Genomic DNA, 18786 nt, shown 5'->3' with positions numbered 1-18786 from the left:
AGTAGCGCCCCCTACGCAGTTTTGCATAAGGGTACATTATGTTAAATGTTTCAGAACCACGAGTAGGTAAGGTACTATTGAATAAGACAAAGAAAAATTGTTCCCAGTTTCCGTTCCCAGGACACATTTTTTTCATTTTAAATCGATAGTCCTCGTGATTCTGAGTAGAAATAACCCAAAAGTTGATTCAAGGATTTCCGAAAAAAGTAAATGGTACACTTTTAACCTGGTAAATATACTTTTAGACGACACTACTAGTAAGGGAGCAGGGGTGGGGCAGTTTCACTTCTACGCGGAGTCTAATAATAAATGAAATAAAACCAATATTGCTAATAAATAATATATTACAGATCTAATAAGCCTTGTCGATGGTCTTGTTTCGCTTCCGCGGCGGCGGCTTAAGTTTCATGTGCACGTACTTGACGTGCGTGGTGAGCGAGCCCGACTGCGTGAACGCCTTGCTGCATATGCTGCACTCGTAGGGTTTCTCGCCCGTGTGGATCTGAGGACATAGACACAGGGCGGACACGCTATATCAAAAATCACTTGCGTTTCTATGTGTGAATGGCACGTCTGTACACGCGGCATGCGTCATTGTGTAAGTTGCTTAAAAACGGCACTGAGCGGCCGGCAAACGGCCGTCAATCTGCTGTCGCGGGGCGAGGTCATTCGAATCGGGTAATCTACACACCGAATGTGCTATTTAAATAGTGACTTTGAAATTTAAAATTGCCGCAAAAACTGACGCCAGATTCGGGTCTCCCACAGATGAAAGGATAATTTACAAATAGGCCAGTCCGTTATACAATATACTCGTGGAGTGGCTGTCTGGGGTAGCACAGCAAAAAGCCACATGATAATACTTGAACGCGCACAAAGAGCCGTGATAAAAGTTATGTACAAAAAACGCTATCGTTTCCAAAGTTAAAGTGACAAGATGGTTGAATACTTTATCTTATGCTGAGACGGAAAAACTGACAACGAAGGCCTACTCTACCCACATAATACAAACCTGCAAACATGCACACACTCCTTTTGGCGCACTCACACACACCACTCACACAAACACACGCTTACACCCAAACTTGAATATCATGTTTAGATCTTTTAGTTTAGTTTCTGTATTCTTTAGCTTGTATTGTAGTAATTACTTTTAGTATGAAGATATGTATAATAACGTGGACGTAATTGTCAATCGCTCTCGCAGACTTCCAAGATACAGGCTCAGCCTAGTTTGGAGTCTGACGGATATATCGATGCACATGTAAACAACCTTTATGATAATAAACTATTTGTATTTGTAAATATAAAAATCGAATTATTTCTTATGGGGACAAAAATACTCGCAGTAAAAAGTAGAATGACCCAAAAATCTATAGTTTAACCGGTATAAAATGCCTATAATGGCATTAAGTCCGCCTGTTGTACACTTTTTATGTGCAATAAAGTTTAAAATGCTTATTATTAATTCACTTATTGTATTGACATAGTTAATCATTTTATTCGCATCACATCACATGTAATGGCATGATATTTGTATAAGTATATAGCTGGAAGATTAGTTTAGCATAGAGTAACTTATACTAGAACGGTACTGTCATAGTAAATTTTGTAACCCCAGTAAATTCACTGCCATCTGTCGACACACTTTAAAACTAAAAATGAAGATTTATAAAAATATGATAGAATGTATTTAAATATAGATAAATGATTTTTTTTTATTTGCATTAATTATTTTTATGATTTTGACCCATGTTCTTTCACTGATATGCGTTAAAATTGTTAAATAACAAACGAAACCGTCAACGCCATCTATACGACTGTAGGCCAAAACTAGTAGCGCCCTCTGAGCGAGAATCAAATTTTCTTGATTTTCGAGGCACGTTTTTTCCTTAGACTGTATCCATCTATTACGGAGTTATATCTATCTTTGGTTTTAGTATTAATATTGTACGCCGCATCGCGGTTGATTGTGATGATTCTACCCTGACATAATTTTAAGATCATTGTAACTCACAATATGACAATAAAGATTTCAATTTCAATAAATAAATAAATAAAATCGTTTTTTTAAATGGAATTAGCCCGTATTTCTTACCAAGCGGTGTTTGTAGATGGAAGACTGCCGGAGGAACGTTTTGGGGCACTGCGGGCAGCGGTACTTCCGGATGCGCGCGTGGAAGCTGTCCCGGTGGCCCTGCACCACAGAATAAGTAATAGTACTACCGTACAGAAAGGACACTTCCTACAAACCCGAAGTTTGACAGCGATTCAGGGTCGAATCATGCTGCCCCTTTCTAATGTATGGCACTATCCCTTTCGGGTATTTAGGGTTGTCAAAATTGTTATTACCTTATCTGTGGCTGTGCACGCAAAGGGACGTCAAGTTATGCCAACCCTAATAATTGCTTGGAGCAATGCTGAGCCGAGCGGAGCCGAGTTTGCCCGAAAGGGTACAGGTAGAAAAACTTAACAAATGCCCCTTGACTATTTTTATTCAATTTGTGACGTGCTCAATCAAAAGGTAGCACTTTGTAGACTATAAAGACGAAATTTGCTTGTTTATATGAATAATCTGTGAGAGCGTCCTTATGGCAAGCGACAATGATGATTGAGAACGTCACAAATTGAATAACGCATCCGCGGATGTCAAAAAATCGGCATCCGCAACATCCCTGATTTCGGGGTTGACCTCATAGTAAAAGTTGTTCAATATGATCTACATATTCACCCCTCAGTTAGGTCTGTGATATCAAAAGCACCCTGTACAATGCGTCAAAAAATACCGGCCAAGTGCGAGTCGGACTCGCGCACCGAGGGTTCCGTACTTTTTAGTATTTGTTGTTATAACTGCAACAGAAATACATCATCTGTGAAAATTTCAACTGCCTAGCTATCACGGTTCATTAGATACAGCCTGGTGACAGACAGACAGACGGACAGCGGAGTCTTAGTAATAGGGTCCCGTTTTTCCCCTTTGGGTACGGAACCCTAAAAAGGATGCTAAAGAAATAACTACCTTCAGCTGTGAGGCGGTGATGAAGCTTTTCGGGCAGAGCGAGCATTTGAAAGGCCGCTCCCCCGTGTGGGTCATCTGATGCGTCTTTAGGAGCGCGAAGCACTGTCGTATGACATAAAATAGTTAGCGTATTTGTTTTTAACCCTTAAATGCATGTTTTTTTTCCTTTTGCCCGATATTAATATATGTGTTACGTAATTGTTTGCTGATTATGGGAAAAATTGTAAAAAAATTATAACATCGATTTTCACTGAAAAATCAGTGTTAGAAGTTGCACAGGCTAAATCATATTTATGTAAATATATAATTTTCAGCAAGAGATATGAAAAATCTTACTGACATCAGAAAGGTACACTATTTGTAATACACCTATGATAAAGTTTTTAAATATAAAATAATTACAAAAACGAAGAAAAACGTCCAAAATCACATACTAAAAATCATCAAATTCAGGATTTTTTTAAATTTTCCGACATTTTGCCTTAAAACGAATGTAATTTTTATAAATAAAAATATTGCGTAGATTAAATACCCCTTAAATGCATGATTAAATGAATTAATGTAATATAATTAATCAATTAATTAAGCGTATTATAATTAATTATGCATTATTATTGCTTTGTATACATTTGGCAACAATATGCATTTAAGGGTTAACCGATTTCAAAAAGGACGAGGTTATTTTCGTTGGATTTTTTATATATAACGTATGTTCAAGGTTGTCCTTGCTTTCTGCTTGATATTGTTGTGTGTTCCTTATAGAACGCATATCATTTACTGTGTGTGTATAATATGCAGAGTTCTTGACTGCACAAGTCGTAGCGTATGTTACCGTATAAACCTAGTATAGGTCTCACATGTGTAGTCGAGCTTAACGCCAGGCCAGGCAGGCAGTCAAGCAGGGTCTTCTTGTAATTCTACAGACGGATATATGTATAGTCATATTGCAGCAACATGTATGTTTGCTGCTGCTATCGCAGGTGTATGTGTTGATACCATGCTCCTGCGATATATGCATAATTTTTGACTGCGTAAATCTCATGTATTTGTATCCGTGTAAGCTTTCCCGCAGGTCTCGCATATATAATCGAGCTTGACGCCGGGCCGGGCGCTCTCCTTGTAGTACTACATACGGACGTATAGGAATACTACATCGGCGACATGTATGTTGGCTGCATATATCGCAGGTGTATGTGTTAGTACCATACTCCTGCGATATATGCAGAATTCTTGACTATTACCGTGTAAGCCTTCTCACAGGTCTCGCACATGTAGTCGAGCTTGACGCCGGGCCGGGCGCTCTTCTTGTACTACTACACACGGACGTATAGGAATACTACATCGGCGACATGTATGTTGGCTGCATATATCGCAGGTGTATGTGTTAGTACCATACTCCTGCGATATATGCAGAATTCTTGACTATTACCGTGTAAGCCTTCCCACAGGTTTCGCACATGTAGTCGAGCTTGACGCCGGGCCGGGCGCTCTTCTTGTAGTTGTAGAACCGGAAACGTGGCTTTATGTTCAAATGCACGCGGTCGATGTGCGTTGATAGGGAAGACTTTGACAAGAATGATTTGTTGCACTGGAAATTAAAAAAAAAACAATAATAGAATGTCCGGTTAATTTTAATGACAAATTGTGTAATGTTAATGGGACTAAAGTGTAAATAATATTAAATAATTTTACGGCTTAGACTCACTTATTTTAGTCACTCGCGCGACAAGTTTTTTTTGTACTGCGTCGGTGGCAAACAAGCATACGGCCCGCCTGATGTTAAGCAGTCTCCGTAGCCTATGTACGCCTGCAACTCCAGAGGAGTTACATGCGCGCTGCCGACCCTAACACTCCGCACCCTTGAGCTCTGGCAACCTTACTCACCGGCAGGAACACAACACTGAGTTGGATCTAGACCCTACTCAGTGTTGTTCCTGCTGGTTGATTTTTATTGTTTTTTGTGCACACATTTTCGTTTCATTCTATATTTATCAAATTATATTTCGTACATAAGTTCCGAAAAACTCATTGGTACGAGCCGGGGATTGAACCCGCGACCTCCGGATTGAAAGTCGCACGCTCTTACCGCTAGGCAACCAGCGCTTGGGTAATAACGAGTGTGTTTATGTAAAAATAATAAAATAAATAAAAAGTCATTTATTGTCGCAGAAAAAAAAACAGTAGTAGGTACAATGAGCTTAAATTACAGCAGTATACAACTACATATTAGAAACTACCTATAATATATACGACATTTAGAATTATAGTTAACATATAAGACAAGTACGACATTAGGCTCGGGACTCAGCTCGTGCAGCGAGTCTGGCGACTGCACAGCGCTGTTCTTCAGCCCGCACCTATCTCATTGCTTTTTAAGAAAAACAAAATCTTAATTAAAAGCTATAGGGGGAATACATGCCTTCTTAGCCTGCACTAATATTTAGGAAACGTTTAACTTCCAGCTTCAGCGGCCCACTATACAGGGAAAATTGGCAGTTAAAAATAAATAAATGATATTAGAAAATAGAATTTACTTGTAAAATCGAACAAAACAAAATAATAAAATAATTTGTATTAAATTTAATAACCCGTATGGTCCCTTAGTACGGTTGGGAACCTAGAGGTTAATAAGAACAAACCAAGAGGAATGTACTCACGTCGTCACACTTGTATATTTCTACGCCGTGCACGTGCTGCCGGTGGAGACTCAGCTGGTCTTCGTCAGCGAAGGAACAGCCGCATGTCTCGCAGAACCTGACAGCAATAATTATATGTTTATCGTAATCTAATGTCAAAATGCAAAGAGTAAAAAGGGGGTGACACTGTCAAAATAGCAATTGTAAAAAATGCTCCATGCTAGATTTGTTGAGCTGAATCATTCATTAAAAGTATATGTTTGTTTTACACTTTTAGCACTAACAGTTAAACGTGTGTTCCTATGTCTAACATGCAAATAAATTAAATTAAATTTAATTTAAAATATTTAAGTACAAGAGGCAAAATGTCAGAAAATTTATAATACAATGTTCATCAACAGTTTAAATAGAGCTTTTTGCCACTATTGATTCAAGTCAAGGTAACGAGTGGATGCTGTCAGAAAAGTGTTACTCTGTAAGTGAATAACTGGACTCCTGCGATAATGTTTAATATGTACTCGTGTCGTGTTCTCTGCCACCCTTATATGTATACGGCAGGCCATAACATGTAAACATAACTATTTAATAGTGTTATTAAGTTAAGTAGTTGATTAGTTTGTAATTTTATTGCAGTGCCCTTACAGGGTTGTGTTGAAACATAATAATAATCATAAGATCTTTTTGTACACACAAAGCAATGATTAAATGAGTATGAGAATTGAAATTTATTTACCGCAACTTGGGATCACAGTCGTCGTGAGGCTGAAAGTGTCGGTCTAGCGCCTCCTTGTTCTCGAACTGTATCTTGCATATTGTACATTTTAGCGCCTTTATTTCTTTCTGGAAACAAATAAAAACAGTAAATATAATGATGTGTACGAATAGGCTTCACATGTCGCAGGTGTATGAGTTGACTGCATGTATCGCAGGCGTATAAATTGACTGCATGTATCGCAGGCGTATAAATTGACTGCATGTATGGCAGGTGTATGAGTTGACTGCTTGTATCGTAGGTGTATGAGTTGACTGCATGTATCGCAGGCGTATGAGTTGACTGCATGTATCGCAGGCGTATGAGTTGACTGCATGTATCGCAGGCGTATGAGTTGACTGCATGTATCGCAGGTGTATGTGTTGACTTCATATCACTTGCCTTATTGTGTGTCTGAGTCTTGTGCATACGAAGTCCCATGGCGCCCGTAAATGTCTCTCCACAAATATCGCAAGTGCCCCCTAATGCGTTCTGCGTTGAGTGGTTTATTCGTAGGTGAGTGTAGAACGTTGATTGTTTTCTGTAAATACAATATGTACTTTATTTCCATAAAAACTAACGCTATGACCAGATATAAGTTTTTAGACACTTCCTTGCTATTACAAAATCACATTTATCTACTATTATTACAAGCTTATATTTAATTTGCCCTGTTAGTTAGTGTGGGTCAAATCTTCTTCAAAGGAGGTGGCTATAGGAACTCTGTGATGAAACAACGCAACCTAATTGTGTTTGGGGTTTTTAGAATTGTCTCGATGAGTATTAGTTGCCTGTGTTAAAAAGGTAGAGTCAGCGATAAAAGCTGGTACCAAATATGATATTTTTGGAACTTATTTATTTTAAATACCTAGTTTTATTCCACCACGAAGTCTTTTCATAATAACTATTGTTTTGGTTAGATCAAAAAGGAGATAAACCTGTATTCACTATTTGTGATGATGTATTTTTACTATGAAATTGCATATGCAATATTCGAGTGATTTTACAATTTACAATAAAGTACTGAGGACCGTGGAAGCCTTAGGAAGTTAAAGTGTAGTTTTGAATAAACTCACTTGAAGGTGAGCGGACAGTGCTTGCACTCCCAGGTCTTGCCGGCGTGGAACTGCGCGTGCATCACTGCCATGTAGCGCCCACGAATCACCAGCTTGCACTCCTAACAAGAAAAAAAAATGCATGACAATGTCAGTATTGAGAAATAAATTATTAAAAGAAATTAATAAGATTCAATAAACAACACACAACATAACAACAACAGCATATAGTGTTTTTTTTTTTCATAAATCAATGAGAAAGTGGCAAGCATTGTGGTCTGGTGTCACGTATCATAGCGTAACTGTAACTGTTATGTAATAGTCTGCATATATTGCAGGTGTATGTGTTGTCACATACACCTGCTGCAGATGTTGCCGCTGCGCGTATTAGTGTGAACATGATTTAGCATGATACCTTGCAAATGTATTTGAGCTGATGGCACTCGATGAGGTGCGTGCGCAGTTTGTTCGGCCACTTGAAGCGGCAGAAACAGAAGTGGCACTCGTTGGGACCCAGCGCCTACACAAATAATTATAAATAACTTACATATTATATTTAAGCGCCCCACCATATTCACACAATTTTGACAATATAAGAGTGTTTTAATGCCTTATTATGTACAGTTGCCTGCCTGATGATGGGAAGTTTTTTTTTATACAAATGATACTGACCGGGTCGTGTACTTTGATGTGGTTTTCATAAGTGAACATGGACAGAAAGCCCTTAAAACACTTGTCGCAGCGCACGAGCGCGTGCTGGTAGTTCTCCGACTCCTTGCGGGCCGCCATCTCGCGGAGCTGCTCCTCTTCCGACAAACGGACCACCTGTGCACAATATTTGTATTAACCTCGTAAGGCCCAATGTGCATTACAATGTACACTCTGTAATATCAGTGGTAATAGTATCCGAAACAAATGTATCAGTATAGAACGTTTCCGAACGCATCTTTTAAAAATTGATATGTAATGTCAAATGGGTGACCCCGCCCTCTTTACTTAGCTGCCGCAACGATAAGAACTTTAGTAAGAATAACCTAATATTTTAAATAAAAGAAGTGTTCCTCCAAACCGGCATTTAATTAAAGCTTACACTACTACACACTCTGTTTCAATCTATTTTGAACCTTACACTAACTGAATTAAGTAGCATTTCTTTTGTTTCATTGTTTTCTAAAACAAACGAAAGTCACCCTAATCTTCTTTACAACAAGGTTCAAACTAAGAATAGGAAAACTTTGTATGGTGGGCCTTACGAGGTTAAAGTATACCTCTAGCGTCCCACGGTCCTAATATTAGCACCAATGAAATTTATAATCACTACATAGTATAAAACAAAGTCGCTTCCTGCTGTCTGTCTGTCCCTATGTATGTATCTTTAAAACTACGCAACGGTTTTTGATACGGTTTTTTTTAATAGAGTGATTCAAGAGGAAGTTTATATGTATAAAACATCAGCATTGCACCCATGCGAAGCCGGGGCGGGTCGCTAGTCATTAATAAATGGAATGGAGTTGATTTTGTTGTTTCGTTACATTTTTAAATGCAAGCACTGAGTGCTGAGGCGTTTGAGTAGTGACTAAAATACGGTGGCGCTTCTATTATCTGTCGCTGGCCAAGTTAGTGCAACGACGGACGGACTTTAAGCGCGCCCGCGCCTTTTTTGAGCGTTTCTTTTTTTTACCATTTTTATGTGACCTTTTTTGACACTTTTGTGTTATTTTTAGTCAGGATAGTCAGATAACACAAAACTGGCAAAGAAGGTCACATAAAAAAATGGCAAAAAAAGGATCAGTTAGCAACACTCTTACTCGCTAACCCGCTCACCCGCTACGTGCACCCGCGCCAGCTAGCCGAAGCCCTGAGATGTGTTTTATATGCATTCATAATGATAAAGTGATAATTCAGCTGAATTACTATAAATTCAGCCTGCTTTTGTACTAATAAGGTATTTGACTGTATTTAAAATAAATTATTATACACCATACATTAAATAAAGCACCAGAAGATTAATAGAGAAACGTAGACAGCAGTTATTTTTATACAGTTTCTATTTTAAAACCCGTATAAAGAGTAGGTCATTTTATCGTGACGTCACATGCTAGTGCTTCATATAAATTCAATAGTAGCAAAATCGTTTTGACAGATCGAAAAAGAAACTGATTTGACTAGTAGTGAAATACCCTATGGCTGATTTTAATGTCACGCGGACCGTCCGTGCGGATTATTCCGCACCGGACCAATAATATAATTGACGCACACCTAGACTGAATAAATATTTACCTGCTCCTAGAATTAAGCTGAGAATTAAATTAAGAATGTAATTTTGCATGCCATTATGAGGCGGAATGTATTTGGAACTGTATTTACCCTTTTTGTACCTTTTTTGACCTGCATTCTAGCAAATAAATATATGTATTTCAAAATTTCAAATATGTATTTAGTTCAGGGAGCGTTTTAGAGTGGTCCGCGCGGACAGCTATCACACACAATTTGGCGGTGCAGTGCGATCCGCACGGACTGTCCGCGTGACACTAAAATCAGCCTATATAAAAAAACCGGCCAAGTGCGAGTCGGACTTGCGCACCGAGGGTTCCGTACTTTTTAGTATTTGTTGTTATAGCGGCAACAGAAATACATCATCTGTGAAAATTTCAACTGTCTAGCTATCACGGTTCATGAAATACAGCCTGGTGACAGACAGACGGACAGCGGAGTCTTAGTAATAGGGTCCCGTTTTTACCTTTTGGGTACGGAACCCTAAAAAGATCTACATACTTGTATGTTGTACCGTTCCTCGAACTTGGCATAATCCTCCTCGCACATGAAGTACCGCTTGAACCCCTTCTTCTTCCGCTTGTAAGGGGTCTTCTTCTTGGCCACCCATTCGACCCCCAGCTTCTCTTGTTTCACTTCCGGATCCTCTTCTATTGATTTCCGTTTCTTGCTGCCGGTAGAATCGCAATATAAGTTTTTTGCAAAAATTTCATTTCTCGGTACAAGCTTTTATCGCTGACTGTTTTATTTACTAAGTCAAATAATAATATTAATAAAAGACGTTTATTCAAGAAGTTGTAACATAGGTACATAATAAAAGTGTGCGATAATGCTTACAAACTAATTGAAAGGGAAGGTGGTAGGGGAGGGGTGGTGGTGGGAGGGTTGGTGGTGGTGGTGGTGGTAATATTTATCAAGACAATCTTAAACTTTAAACACAATTAGGTTGCGTTCTTTTATCACAGAGTTCCTATGGTCATCTCCTGTCTCCATCACCCGACTTACATATGTAAGCAAATTTTCAGCCCAATCGATCCTGTCTCCATCATCAGACGAGTTCGATGGTACTATTATATTGCATTGTCATCCGATTAACATATGTATGCAAAATTTCAGCTCAATCGGGAAGTGGGTCAAAAGCTTCAAAGATTTGACCCACACTAACAATCATACTAACAGGGCAAGTTAAATAAAAGCTTGTAAAAAGACACCGCAAGTGGCGAAACCACTATCAGTGGCGTAACTAGGGGGGGGGGGGCAGAGGGGGCAAGTGCCCCGGGAGCCATGCAAGGGGGGCGCCAAAATGGGCAAAAGGCAGCAGCAGGGAAACTTTTGTCAGTCGTCAGGGGGCGTAAATTTGGTGACTGCCCCGGGCGCCATATCCTCTAGCTACGCCCCTGCCCACTATAGAACCCACAGATTTACAACGTTTATACTTAAAGATAATTGATGTGTGCAAAAGGGAAGATATAACGTAAATATATGAACGTTTCATGTGTGCGAAAGAGATAGGCTTCTTCTTGTTGTGCCATATGCGGATGTCGGCGACCATCTTACGGAACTTGGTTCTATCTTGTGCCAATCTAGACAAACTGGCAGTGTCATTAATATTGGACCAGCTTTTAATGTTGTCTATCCAGGTTAGCTTTCTCCTTCCTCTGCTCCTTTTGCCGTCGATTTTCCCTTCCAAGATGTTACGAATTATGTTATACTGGTCGTGTCTATAGATATGTCCAAAATATGAGGTTTTCCTTGTCATTACGGTGGTCAAAAGTTCAAGTTTTTTGTTCATTCTATTCAGAACTTCAATGTTTGAAACTTTGTCTCTCCAGGACATTTTTTACATTCTTCGGTATAACCACATTTCGAATGCATTGATCTTAGCCTCCATAGTTTTATTAATGGTCCACCCTTCGACACCATAAAGAGAGATAGACTACAGATAAAAAAACGTGACCACTTTTGAGCTTCATAGCGGCCGCTAACGGCCGCTTGAATGTACCTAAAAGAATATCAGTGGGTGATTATATCTTGGAATGTACAGTCGCCATCAGATATGTCGGAGCGGCCGAGGTGCTCAAAAATATCTGAACACGCCTTGACAATAGAGGCGTGTTCAGATATTTGTGAGCGCCTTCGTCGCTCCGATATATCTGATGGCGACTGTACTATACCAAAAGCAAATAATTTACGCATTCACATGTTATTTTTGAATTCAATATTTCCAATCACATGATGGCATTAATTCCGATTTTGGTCTTCTTTTTGATATTTGACCGGCAATTTTGTTCATTCTAGATCTGTGGGTTCTATAGTTTGGCCCAGGAGTGTCTCATTTCAAATATAGACAGAGACAATTATACTGTCTTTCTTTTACACTAGTGCTAAAAAAATGGAGGGGATAAGTATATTTTTTCTGGTTCTTACTGACTGACAAGTTGTGTTTGCCAAACTAAATGTACAGTCGAAGGCAAAAATATCGATCCAGACAAATGGCTCAAAAATATGTGAACACGACTTTATTGTCTAACGTGTACGAGCGTACACATATTTTTGAAACTTTGGGAATGTATATATATTTATGCCCATCTGTATTCTGGCACATCGACCTTGTCAGTACAAAAAAGCGGCAAATGAAAAAAACCGGCCAAGTGAGAGTCGGGCTCGCGCACGAAGGGTTCCGTACCGTTGCGCAAAAAAACGGCAAAAAAATCATGTTTGTTTTATGGGAGCCCCACTTAAATATTTATTTCATTCTGTTTTTAGTATTTGTTGTTATAGCGGCAACAGAAATACATCATCTGTGAAAATTTCAACTGTCTAGCTATCACGGTTCATGAGATACAGCCTGGTGACAGACAGACAGACAGCCAGACAGACGGACAGCGGAGTCTTAGTAATAGGGTCCCGTTTTTACCCTTTGGGTACGGAACCCTAAAAATGTAAGCGCGAAGACTTGACTTCCCATAGAAAATTTATATTTCGCACCTTATTCTACTGACAAGTTGGGTGTGTTTTAGTATATGCACTTACCTCGTTTTCCCTTTTTTCTTCTCCTTCTTAACTGATTTTTCCTTTCTTTTCCTCTTAACGCCCCGCTCTCTCTTAATCTTAGTTTTCACCGGTTTCATCTCTCCCAGTTTTTCGTCCAATTCTACCATTTCTCCGACGACTGGCAACTCTATGTAGCTGTCATCTTTGACGTCTGTCAGATCGCCTTGCCGTAAGCCACGAGTGCAGAATGTTGACAGGAGTTGTGAGCTGGCAAAAAAAATATAGGGTTGGTTGGTTTAAGTATTTTACAGATAGCGCCAGCATAGGTTTTCCTGTCAATCGATAGAATTGTGTCAAACTCTTGATTATTTAAAATTTTATGGACTAGATGCTAGAGCCCTTTAAGACAAATCTCATAGAACAAAACTAAGAGACAGGGAAAACCTATGCTGGCGCCATCTATGAAAACCTTTGACTGTTGCCAACCCCATTTTTTGAAATGAGTTGACAGATCGGCAACTTTTGGACTAAGGATACCATACCCAAAAAGGAAAAACTTTGTCCGCCTTTTGTGTGATAAGTTTTTTTTGCAATAAAGATTAAATACCTGTCATTAGAGATGTCATCGTCGAGATAGTCCTGTAGGCTGGGCTGCGGATAGGGCTCCTCGAGCGGCGCGTAGGGCTCCGAGGCTTCGAAGTCCTTGTCGTCCGCGGGCAACAGGCAGAGAGACACCCGGTCCAGCCCGCGGATGTACTCTGTTGTGATCTGGGGGCGAATTTTATTAGAGATCGTTTAACAGGAATAATGACATAAAAACCGCCCGAGTGCGAGTTGGACTCGCGCACGAAGGGTTCCGTACCATTACGCAAAAAACGGCAAAAAAAATCACGTTTGTTGTATGGGAGCCCTACTTAAATATTTATTTTATTCTGTTTTAAGTATTTGTTGTTATAGCGGCAACAGAAATACATCATCTGCGAAAATTTCAACTGCTATCACGGTTCAAGAGATACAGCTTGGTGACAGACGGACAGCGGAGTCTTAGCTTAGTATTAGGGTCCCGTTTTTACCCTTTGGGTACGGAACCCTAAAGATAGATTGTACAGCAACTATATACTATGTAATTGTGTGTATGAAAGTAGACTTCATAACGTTTTATGCAACACCTACTCTTCTCGACTAAATGATTTGTTTCCGCTACCCAAAGGTTGTCTGGAAGAGATCGCTCTTCAGCGATAAGACCGCCTCTTGTCTACCTCTATCCTAAATCAATTGTTTCTGTAAGCTGTATCTTTTACTGAGGTGTGCCAATAAAGAGTATATACATAAATGAAAGATTTCACCGTCAAAATCGCAATTTTCTAGTTTTCCATACTTCAAGATAGTTTCAACTTGATTGTGACGTCACGGCGCGAGCACCTCCGAGTTCCGGATAAGCGATAGCGAAGAACAATGTGCTACTGTTCTTCCCTAGAGGTCGCATCTCTCGATCCATTCTCGTGAAATTTCGTGTATGTACAAGTACTATTTATAACTCTTGTCACCCGAACTTTTTAGACCGAGCGAAGTGTTCCATTTCAGCTTGAATCAAAAGTGCTTCCGTATCCGGATGTTCATTGCAGGTCGCATTTCTCAACCGAATCAAACATCAAACATTTATTCAGCAAATAGGCCACAGGGGCTGTTGCGAACGCAACCTTTTATTTGTATAATGCAGTAGCTAAACGCAGCCGTCGGGCTCGCTTACTATGCGGAGGCTTATTTAAAAGCACCAATAGGAGCGCTCCACATAACCTGCATCGCGGCCAATTAGAGGCACCTAAATTTAGACTACCTTTTTATCATTTAAAATTAGCTTAATCACTCTTGCATCAGCCTCCATACCATTACCTCCACTTCTACACCCTTTAACCGTTTTCGTCAACTGTACCTTGTAAAGTAACCAGCACCTATTAATTATAAGTTTACTTCAAATCGAAGTAATTTTATTTGTCGTCGAGACCTGCACGGCGGCTAACAAGCAATAAAATTAATCAAAAATTCCAAAAAACAATTACAAATATGGAATCAATGAAATATTAGATACTTTGTTAGAGATGTATCCAGTCTAAATGTCGAATTGCACAAAAAAACTAAAAAAATATATACAAACAACAGACAATTACTAAAATTGTTTAGAGATGCATGATGTATGAATCTCGTAAAAGTTTGCGAGCAAGTTATATACTCATGGATAAATTTAGAGGAACGCAGAGGAATTGTATTTTTGTGGATTCAGTTCAGGTTTTAGTAAAATTCAAAATGGCGGCTATTATAGTTAACTCACGTAATGCTGTTCTGCGAGACACTGTGTAAGGATGTCGTGCGCGCGGCGGCTGCGCAGACGCAGATCGAGGCTCCGGCGCAGCCGCGACGCGCACTCCGCGCACAGCTGCCGCGGCAGCCCGTCGCCCGCAGATAGCTGCAACACGTTTACTTACATTAGGAAAGTGGGCAATCATGCACAACATACATCTGCCCCCGTAGTCATTAAAAATAAAGGTATCTAATATTGTTACGGTTTTAACACCCCCTGGCACTGACTAAAATAACCGACTTGGTTTTACATTACATCTCAAAACTTTTTTGTAGTAGAAGAACTGCGTTGCGAGACTTGCGTCTTTTTACATGTAATGTTTTTGATGGGTTATATTATACTTCATGAATAACTATAGGGTATTTAACTACTAGTCAAATCAGTTTCTTTTTTCGAACTGTCAAAACGATTTTGCTACTATGGAATTTAACACTTTAAACTCTCGCGTTTTGTACACATATTCAATCGCGGTAGACCCGTTCGTATAATTAAATATACTATGGAATTTATATGAAACACTAGCATGTGACGTCACAATCAAATTCCCTACTCTTTATAGTTTTATACGGGTTTTAAAATAGAAATTGTGTCTAAAAATAACTGCTGTCTACGTTTCTCTATTAATGTTCTGGTGCAATTTCATGCATGGTTTAAAATAATTTATTTTAAATACAGTCAAATACCCTATTGCGGTAACCAAACACAATATTACATACAAATATCACTTGACTACAATCTCAGATAAATCCACCGTACCCTCTTAGGAAACATCTACCTTATAAACTATTCTTATTTCTTAATACCTAAATCGCAAAATCCGACAGTTGGATTTATCCCAGTTTGAAGTTAAGCAACTTAAATTTCCACTAGTCCTCATTTTCCTCTCTGGATACCGCTTCTGGGATCGCTTTAAATTTATTTTATTGTTTTATTAATAGGTACCAATTGTTCGATTTCAATTTCAATTTTAATTTTATATTTGTTTTTATTATTTTTATGACATGTGTAAAAACTGATTATGAGCCTTGCAGCTTGAAATAAATGTTTTTTTTTTTATTAACATTATAGAAAATATTTTTGTCTCTTAAAGTCAAAGAGATAATAGTCAGAAAACTGTAGATTAATAGAATTTAAACTGTTGTGAGACATACTAACATTAAATCATTTAACTGTAAAATGATTTAACTGTAGATTAGATTAGCAAGCTAGTGACTGTTTTCATTTTATTTTCTATCTTTGAAGCCTGCACCTAATAAAATTTCATTTTGGTTTAATGAGGGCTACCGCGTTTAATTTCGCCGCTAGGGGTGCTAGTGTAGATTGAGGTCTTTCAAAATGTCAAATGCATAGAAGTTTTGGAGGTTTCAAGCTTTTATTATCGGGAATTTTTACTCATTATTGTGGTAAATCTTTGTCCATTTTTGAAATCATGGTAAACAATAGATATAGCTCAATAAATGTTAGTGGTTTAAAAAAAGTGCCAACTTAAATATATGCAAAATTAAACAGGTTGAAAACATGGCACATTTAGACGTTGAAATACCTTTGTGTATATTAGACTGTATTGATTTTATAAAAATAAGCATAGAAGAAATTTGGGATCTGTTTTTCTGGACCTACATCTACAGTGGCGCCAACTGGTGAGCATTAGCAACGGTAGCCCTCATTGTTCTATGGTAGGAATGCTGTAAGTCAATTTTAATGTGCAATAAAGTTTAATTAAAAATAAAATAATAATTATACTTGCTAGTTCTCAGTTTCAAACAAACTTCTTTATTTCTAACACTCTTCTCTTTTCTTTCTTGTTAAGAAAACAAATGTTTGACAGATGATGTACACAAATCATGCAGCTCCTTTCAAATGCTTAGCATAATTAAAGTTTATGAAAATAAGCACTAGTGGCCTAGTGGTAAGAGCATGCGAGCATGAGGTTGTGGGATCAAACCCCGGCTCGTACCAATGAGTTTTTCGGAACTTATGTACGAAATATCGTTTGATATTTACTAGTCGCTTTTCGGTGAAGGAAAACATCCTGAGAAAACCAGACTAATCCTAACAAGGCCTAGTTCCCCCTCTGCTAGCAAATTGGATGCATACATTGATGAATCCAGCAACATAAAAACTATTCTAATCTATTCAAAAGGTCCTCAAATATACAAAATACAGTACAAAGCGGCCCCCTTTTTCAAATATCAATCGTTAAATTTAAATAATCACAATTATTTACCAGTGGCGCTAGTGAGCATGTTGATGGGCTCTTAAAATTCGCCACTTCTTGCGAATTTTGCTCTTATATCGTAAATAACTATTAACCATCTCTACTCTGAGTTTAAAGAATTCATCAATCATCATTCATCAAAATCATTACCTTAAAAATATTCCTCTAGAATCGTTCTCCCTGCAAGACAGGTATCTTTTTTTGAAGCTATTCAATTGCAAAACATACAGAATAACAGTAGTGGAGTATTCAGGAATTGCATTTTTAGCTAATTTAATTTTAAATCAGTGTTACAGGAGTGTTCTCGAAAACTTTTGATTGTTAGTAAGAACAAAACTATAATTTAAAGTAAACATCTTTCTCTAGTGTCCAATAAAATCAATAACAACGAACTATTGCCCAAAATCGACTTAAAATGACTTAGTTACTTCGAAGTGTGATAATAAAATAATACCAGACGTTAAATTGTTTCAAATTAGAGCAAAATCATTTACCGTTGTTCCCGTAATATCCAGAAAAGCTGCATCCAAACGTCGTTCGTAGATCCCGTACAACTTCACATCAGTTACTAGGCAAATACGGCACGCCAGCGGCTCCTCCGCGTCTAATTCCAGCTTAATTGTAGTCATCTTAATCTAATAAATACGTTTATTTACGAATAATTATGTCTAATACGTTCTAATCATAATAAATAGATAATAATCATATTGGATTATCTTGGAGTACGCTAGCATTTTGACAACTAAATTCATATAGACGATAATATACTTATAACAAATACACAATAATCATGTTAATTTATTATAATCCTTATTGCAATGGTTTATGGTATAAATTAAAAAAAACTTGCTCCGACTTAGAGTGGTTTAAGCGATATTTGTATCAGTAAGTTCATAAAATGTTGCCATTACACGAAAACTACTATATTAGTAAGTTTTCATGCGCTCTATTTTGATGAAAATGTTGTATTCGTGTATAAACAAAGGACTTGCAATAAATCGTAAATGATTTTAGATAAACTATCGGTTAAGTAGAATTCAATTAATCGACCAAAAGTCATAATGTTATCAAAAATCGCATGCGATTGTTGCAGGGTGTTCAAAGACCGTAAAGTTTACAAACGCAACATTTATTAAAGGGCCATAAAAAATTAAAAATAAAAATTATAGGGCCCTCCACACTCGTGCGCGAATCGCGGCGTGAAGCCGCGAACGCGAGTGTGGAGTCTAGTTCGCTAATCAGCGAAATTGACTCCTCACTCGCGTTCGCGGCTTCGTGCCGCGTAGTCTGGAGCGGGCTTATTAGTTTGGAATGAGGGCTATCGTTTTTTTGCTCACTAGTTGGCGCCTCTGTTGATGGTGGTCCATAGACCTAGCATTACATAGACCAGCTATACGCGTGCGCCCGTAAGGGATAGATATAGATGACGTCATAAACGTGGGGATACCATATTGGTAAAAATTACCCCAATATTTGATAT

The 18786-nt window shown here is 38.4% G+C and overlaps 1 protein-coding gene across 1 annotated transcript; it reads right to left on the bottom strand.

The window, feature by feature from the left end:
• Positions 1-326: 326 nt before the first annotated feature.
• Positions 327-18036, bottom strand: LOC134753165 (zinc finger protein 723-like). The gene is made up of 15 exons (XM_063688960.1): positions 17801-18036; positions 15059-15193; positions 13337-13497; positions 12769-12996; positions 10237-10405; positions 8134-8286; positions 7877-7981; positions 7483-7583; positions 6805-6947; positions 6389-6491; positions 5677-5773; positions 4449-4607; positions 3020-3121; positions 2099-2197; positions 327-502 (listed from the first exon to the last, which is right to left on the bottom strand). The coding sequence occupies exons 1-15, from the start codon at positions 17933-17935 to the stop codon at positions 353-355; spliced, it is 2040 nt and encodes a 679-aa protein (XP_063545030.1). The 5' UTR covers positions 17936-18036; the 3' UTR covers positions 327-352.
• Positions 18037-18786: the final 750 nt, after the last annotated feature.

Source organism: Cydia strobilella, chromosome 26, assembly GCF_947568885.1.
Source record: "Cydia strobilella chromosome 26, ilCydStro3.1, whole genome shotgun sequence".
Classification (NCBI taxonomy): domain Eukaryota; kingdom Metazoa; phylum Arthropoda; class Insecta; order Lepidoptera; family Tortricidae; genus Cydia; species Cydia strobilella.
The sequence above is the reverse complement of the archived record's forward strand: the minus strand, read 5'-3'. Positions and strand labels throughout refer to the sequence as shown.

Excerpts from the sequence above, each read along its gene's own strand:
- LOC134753165 (XM_063688960.1), bottom strand. The coding sequence starts at position 17,935 with ATGACTACAATTAAGCTGGAATTAGACGCGGAGGAGCCGCTGGCGTGC. Across the intron at positions 7,982-8,133 it reads ACATCAAAGTACACGACCCG|GCGCTGGGTCCCAACGAGTG; the intron begins GTCAGTATCATT and ends TTATTTGTGTAG. Across the intron at positions 3,122-4,448 it reads CCTGTGGGAAGGCTTACACG|TGCTTCGCGCTCCTAAAGAC; the intron begins GTAATAGTCAAG and ends GTCATACGACAG.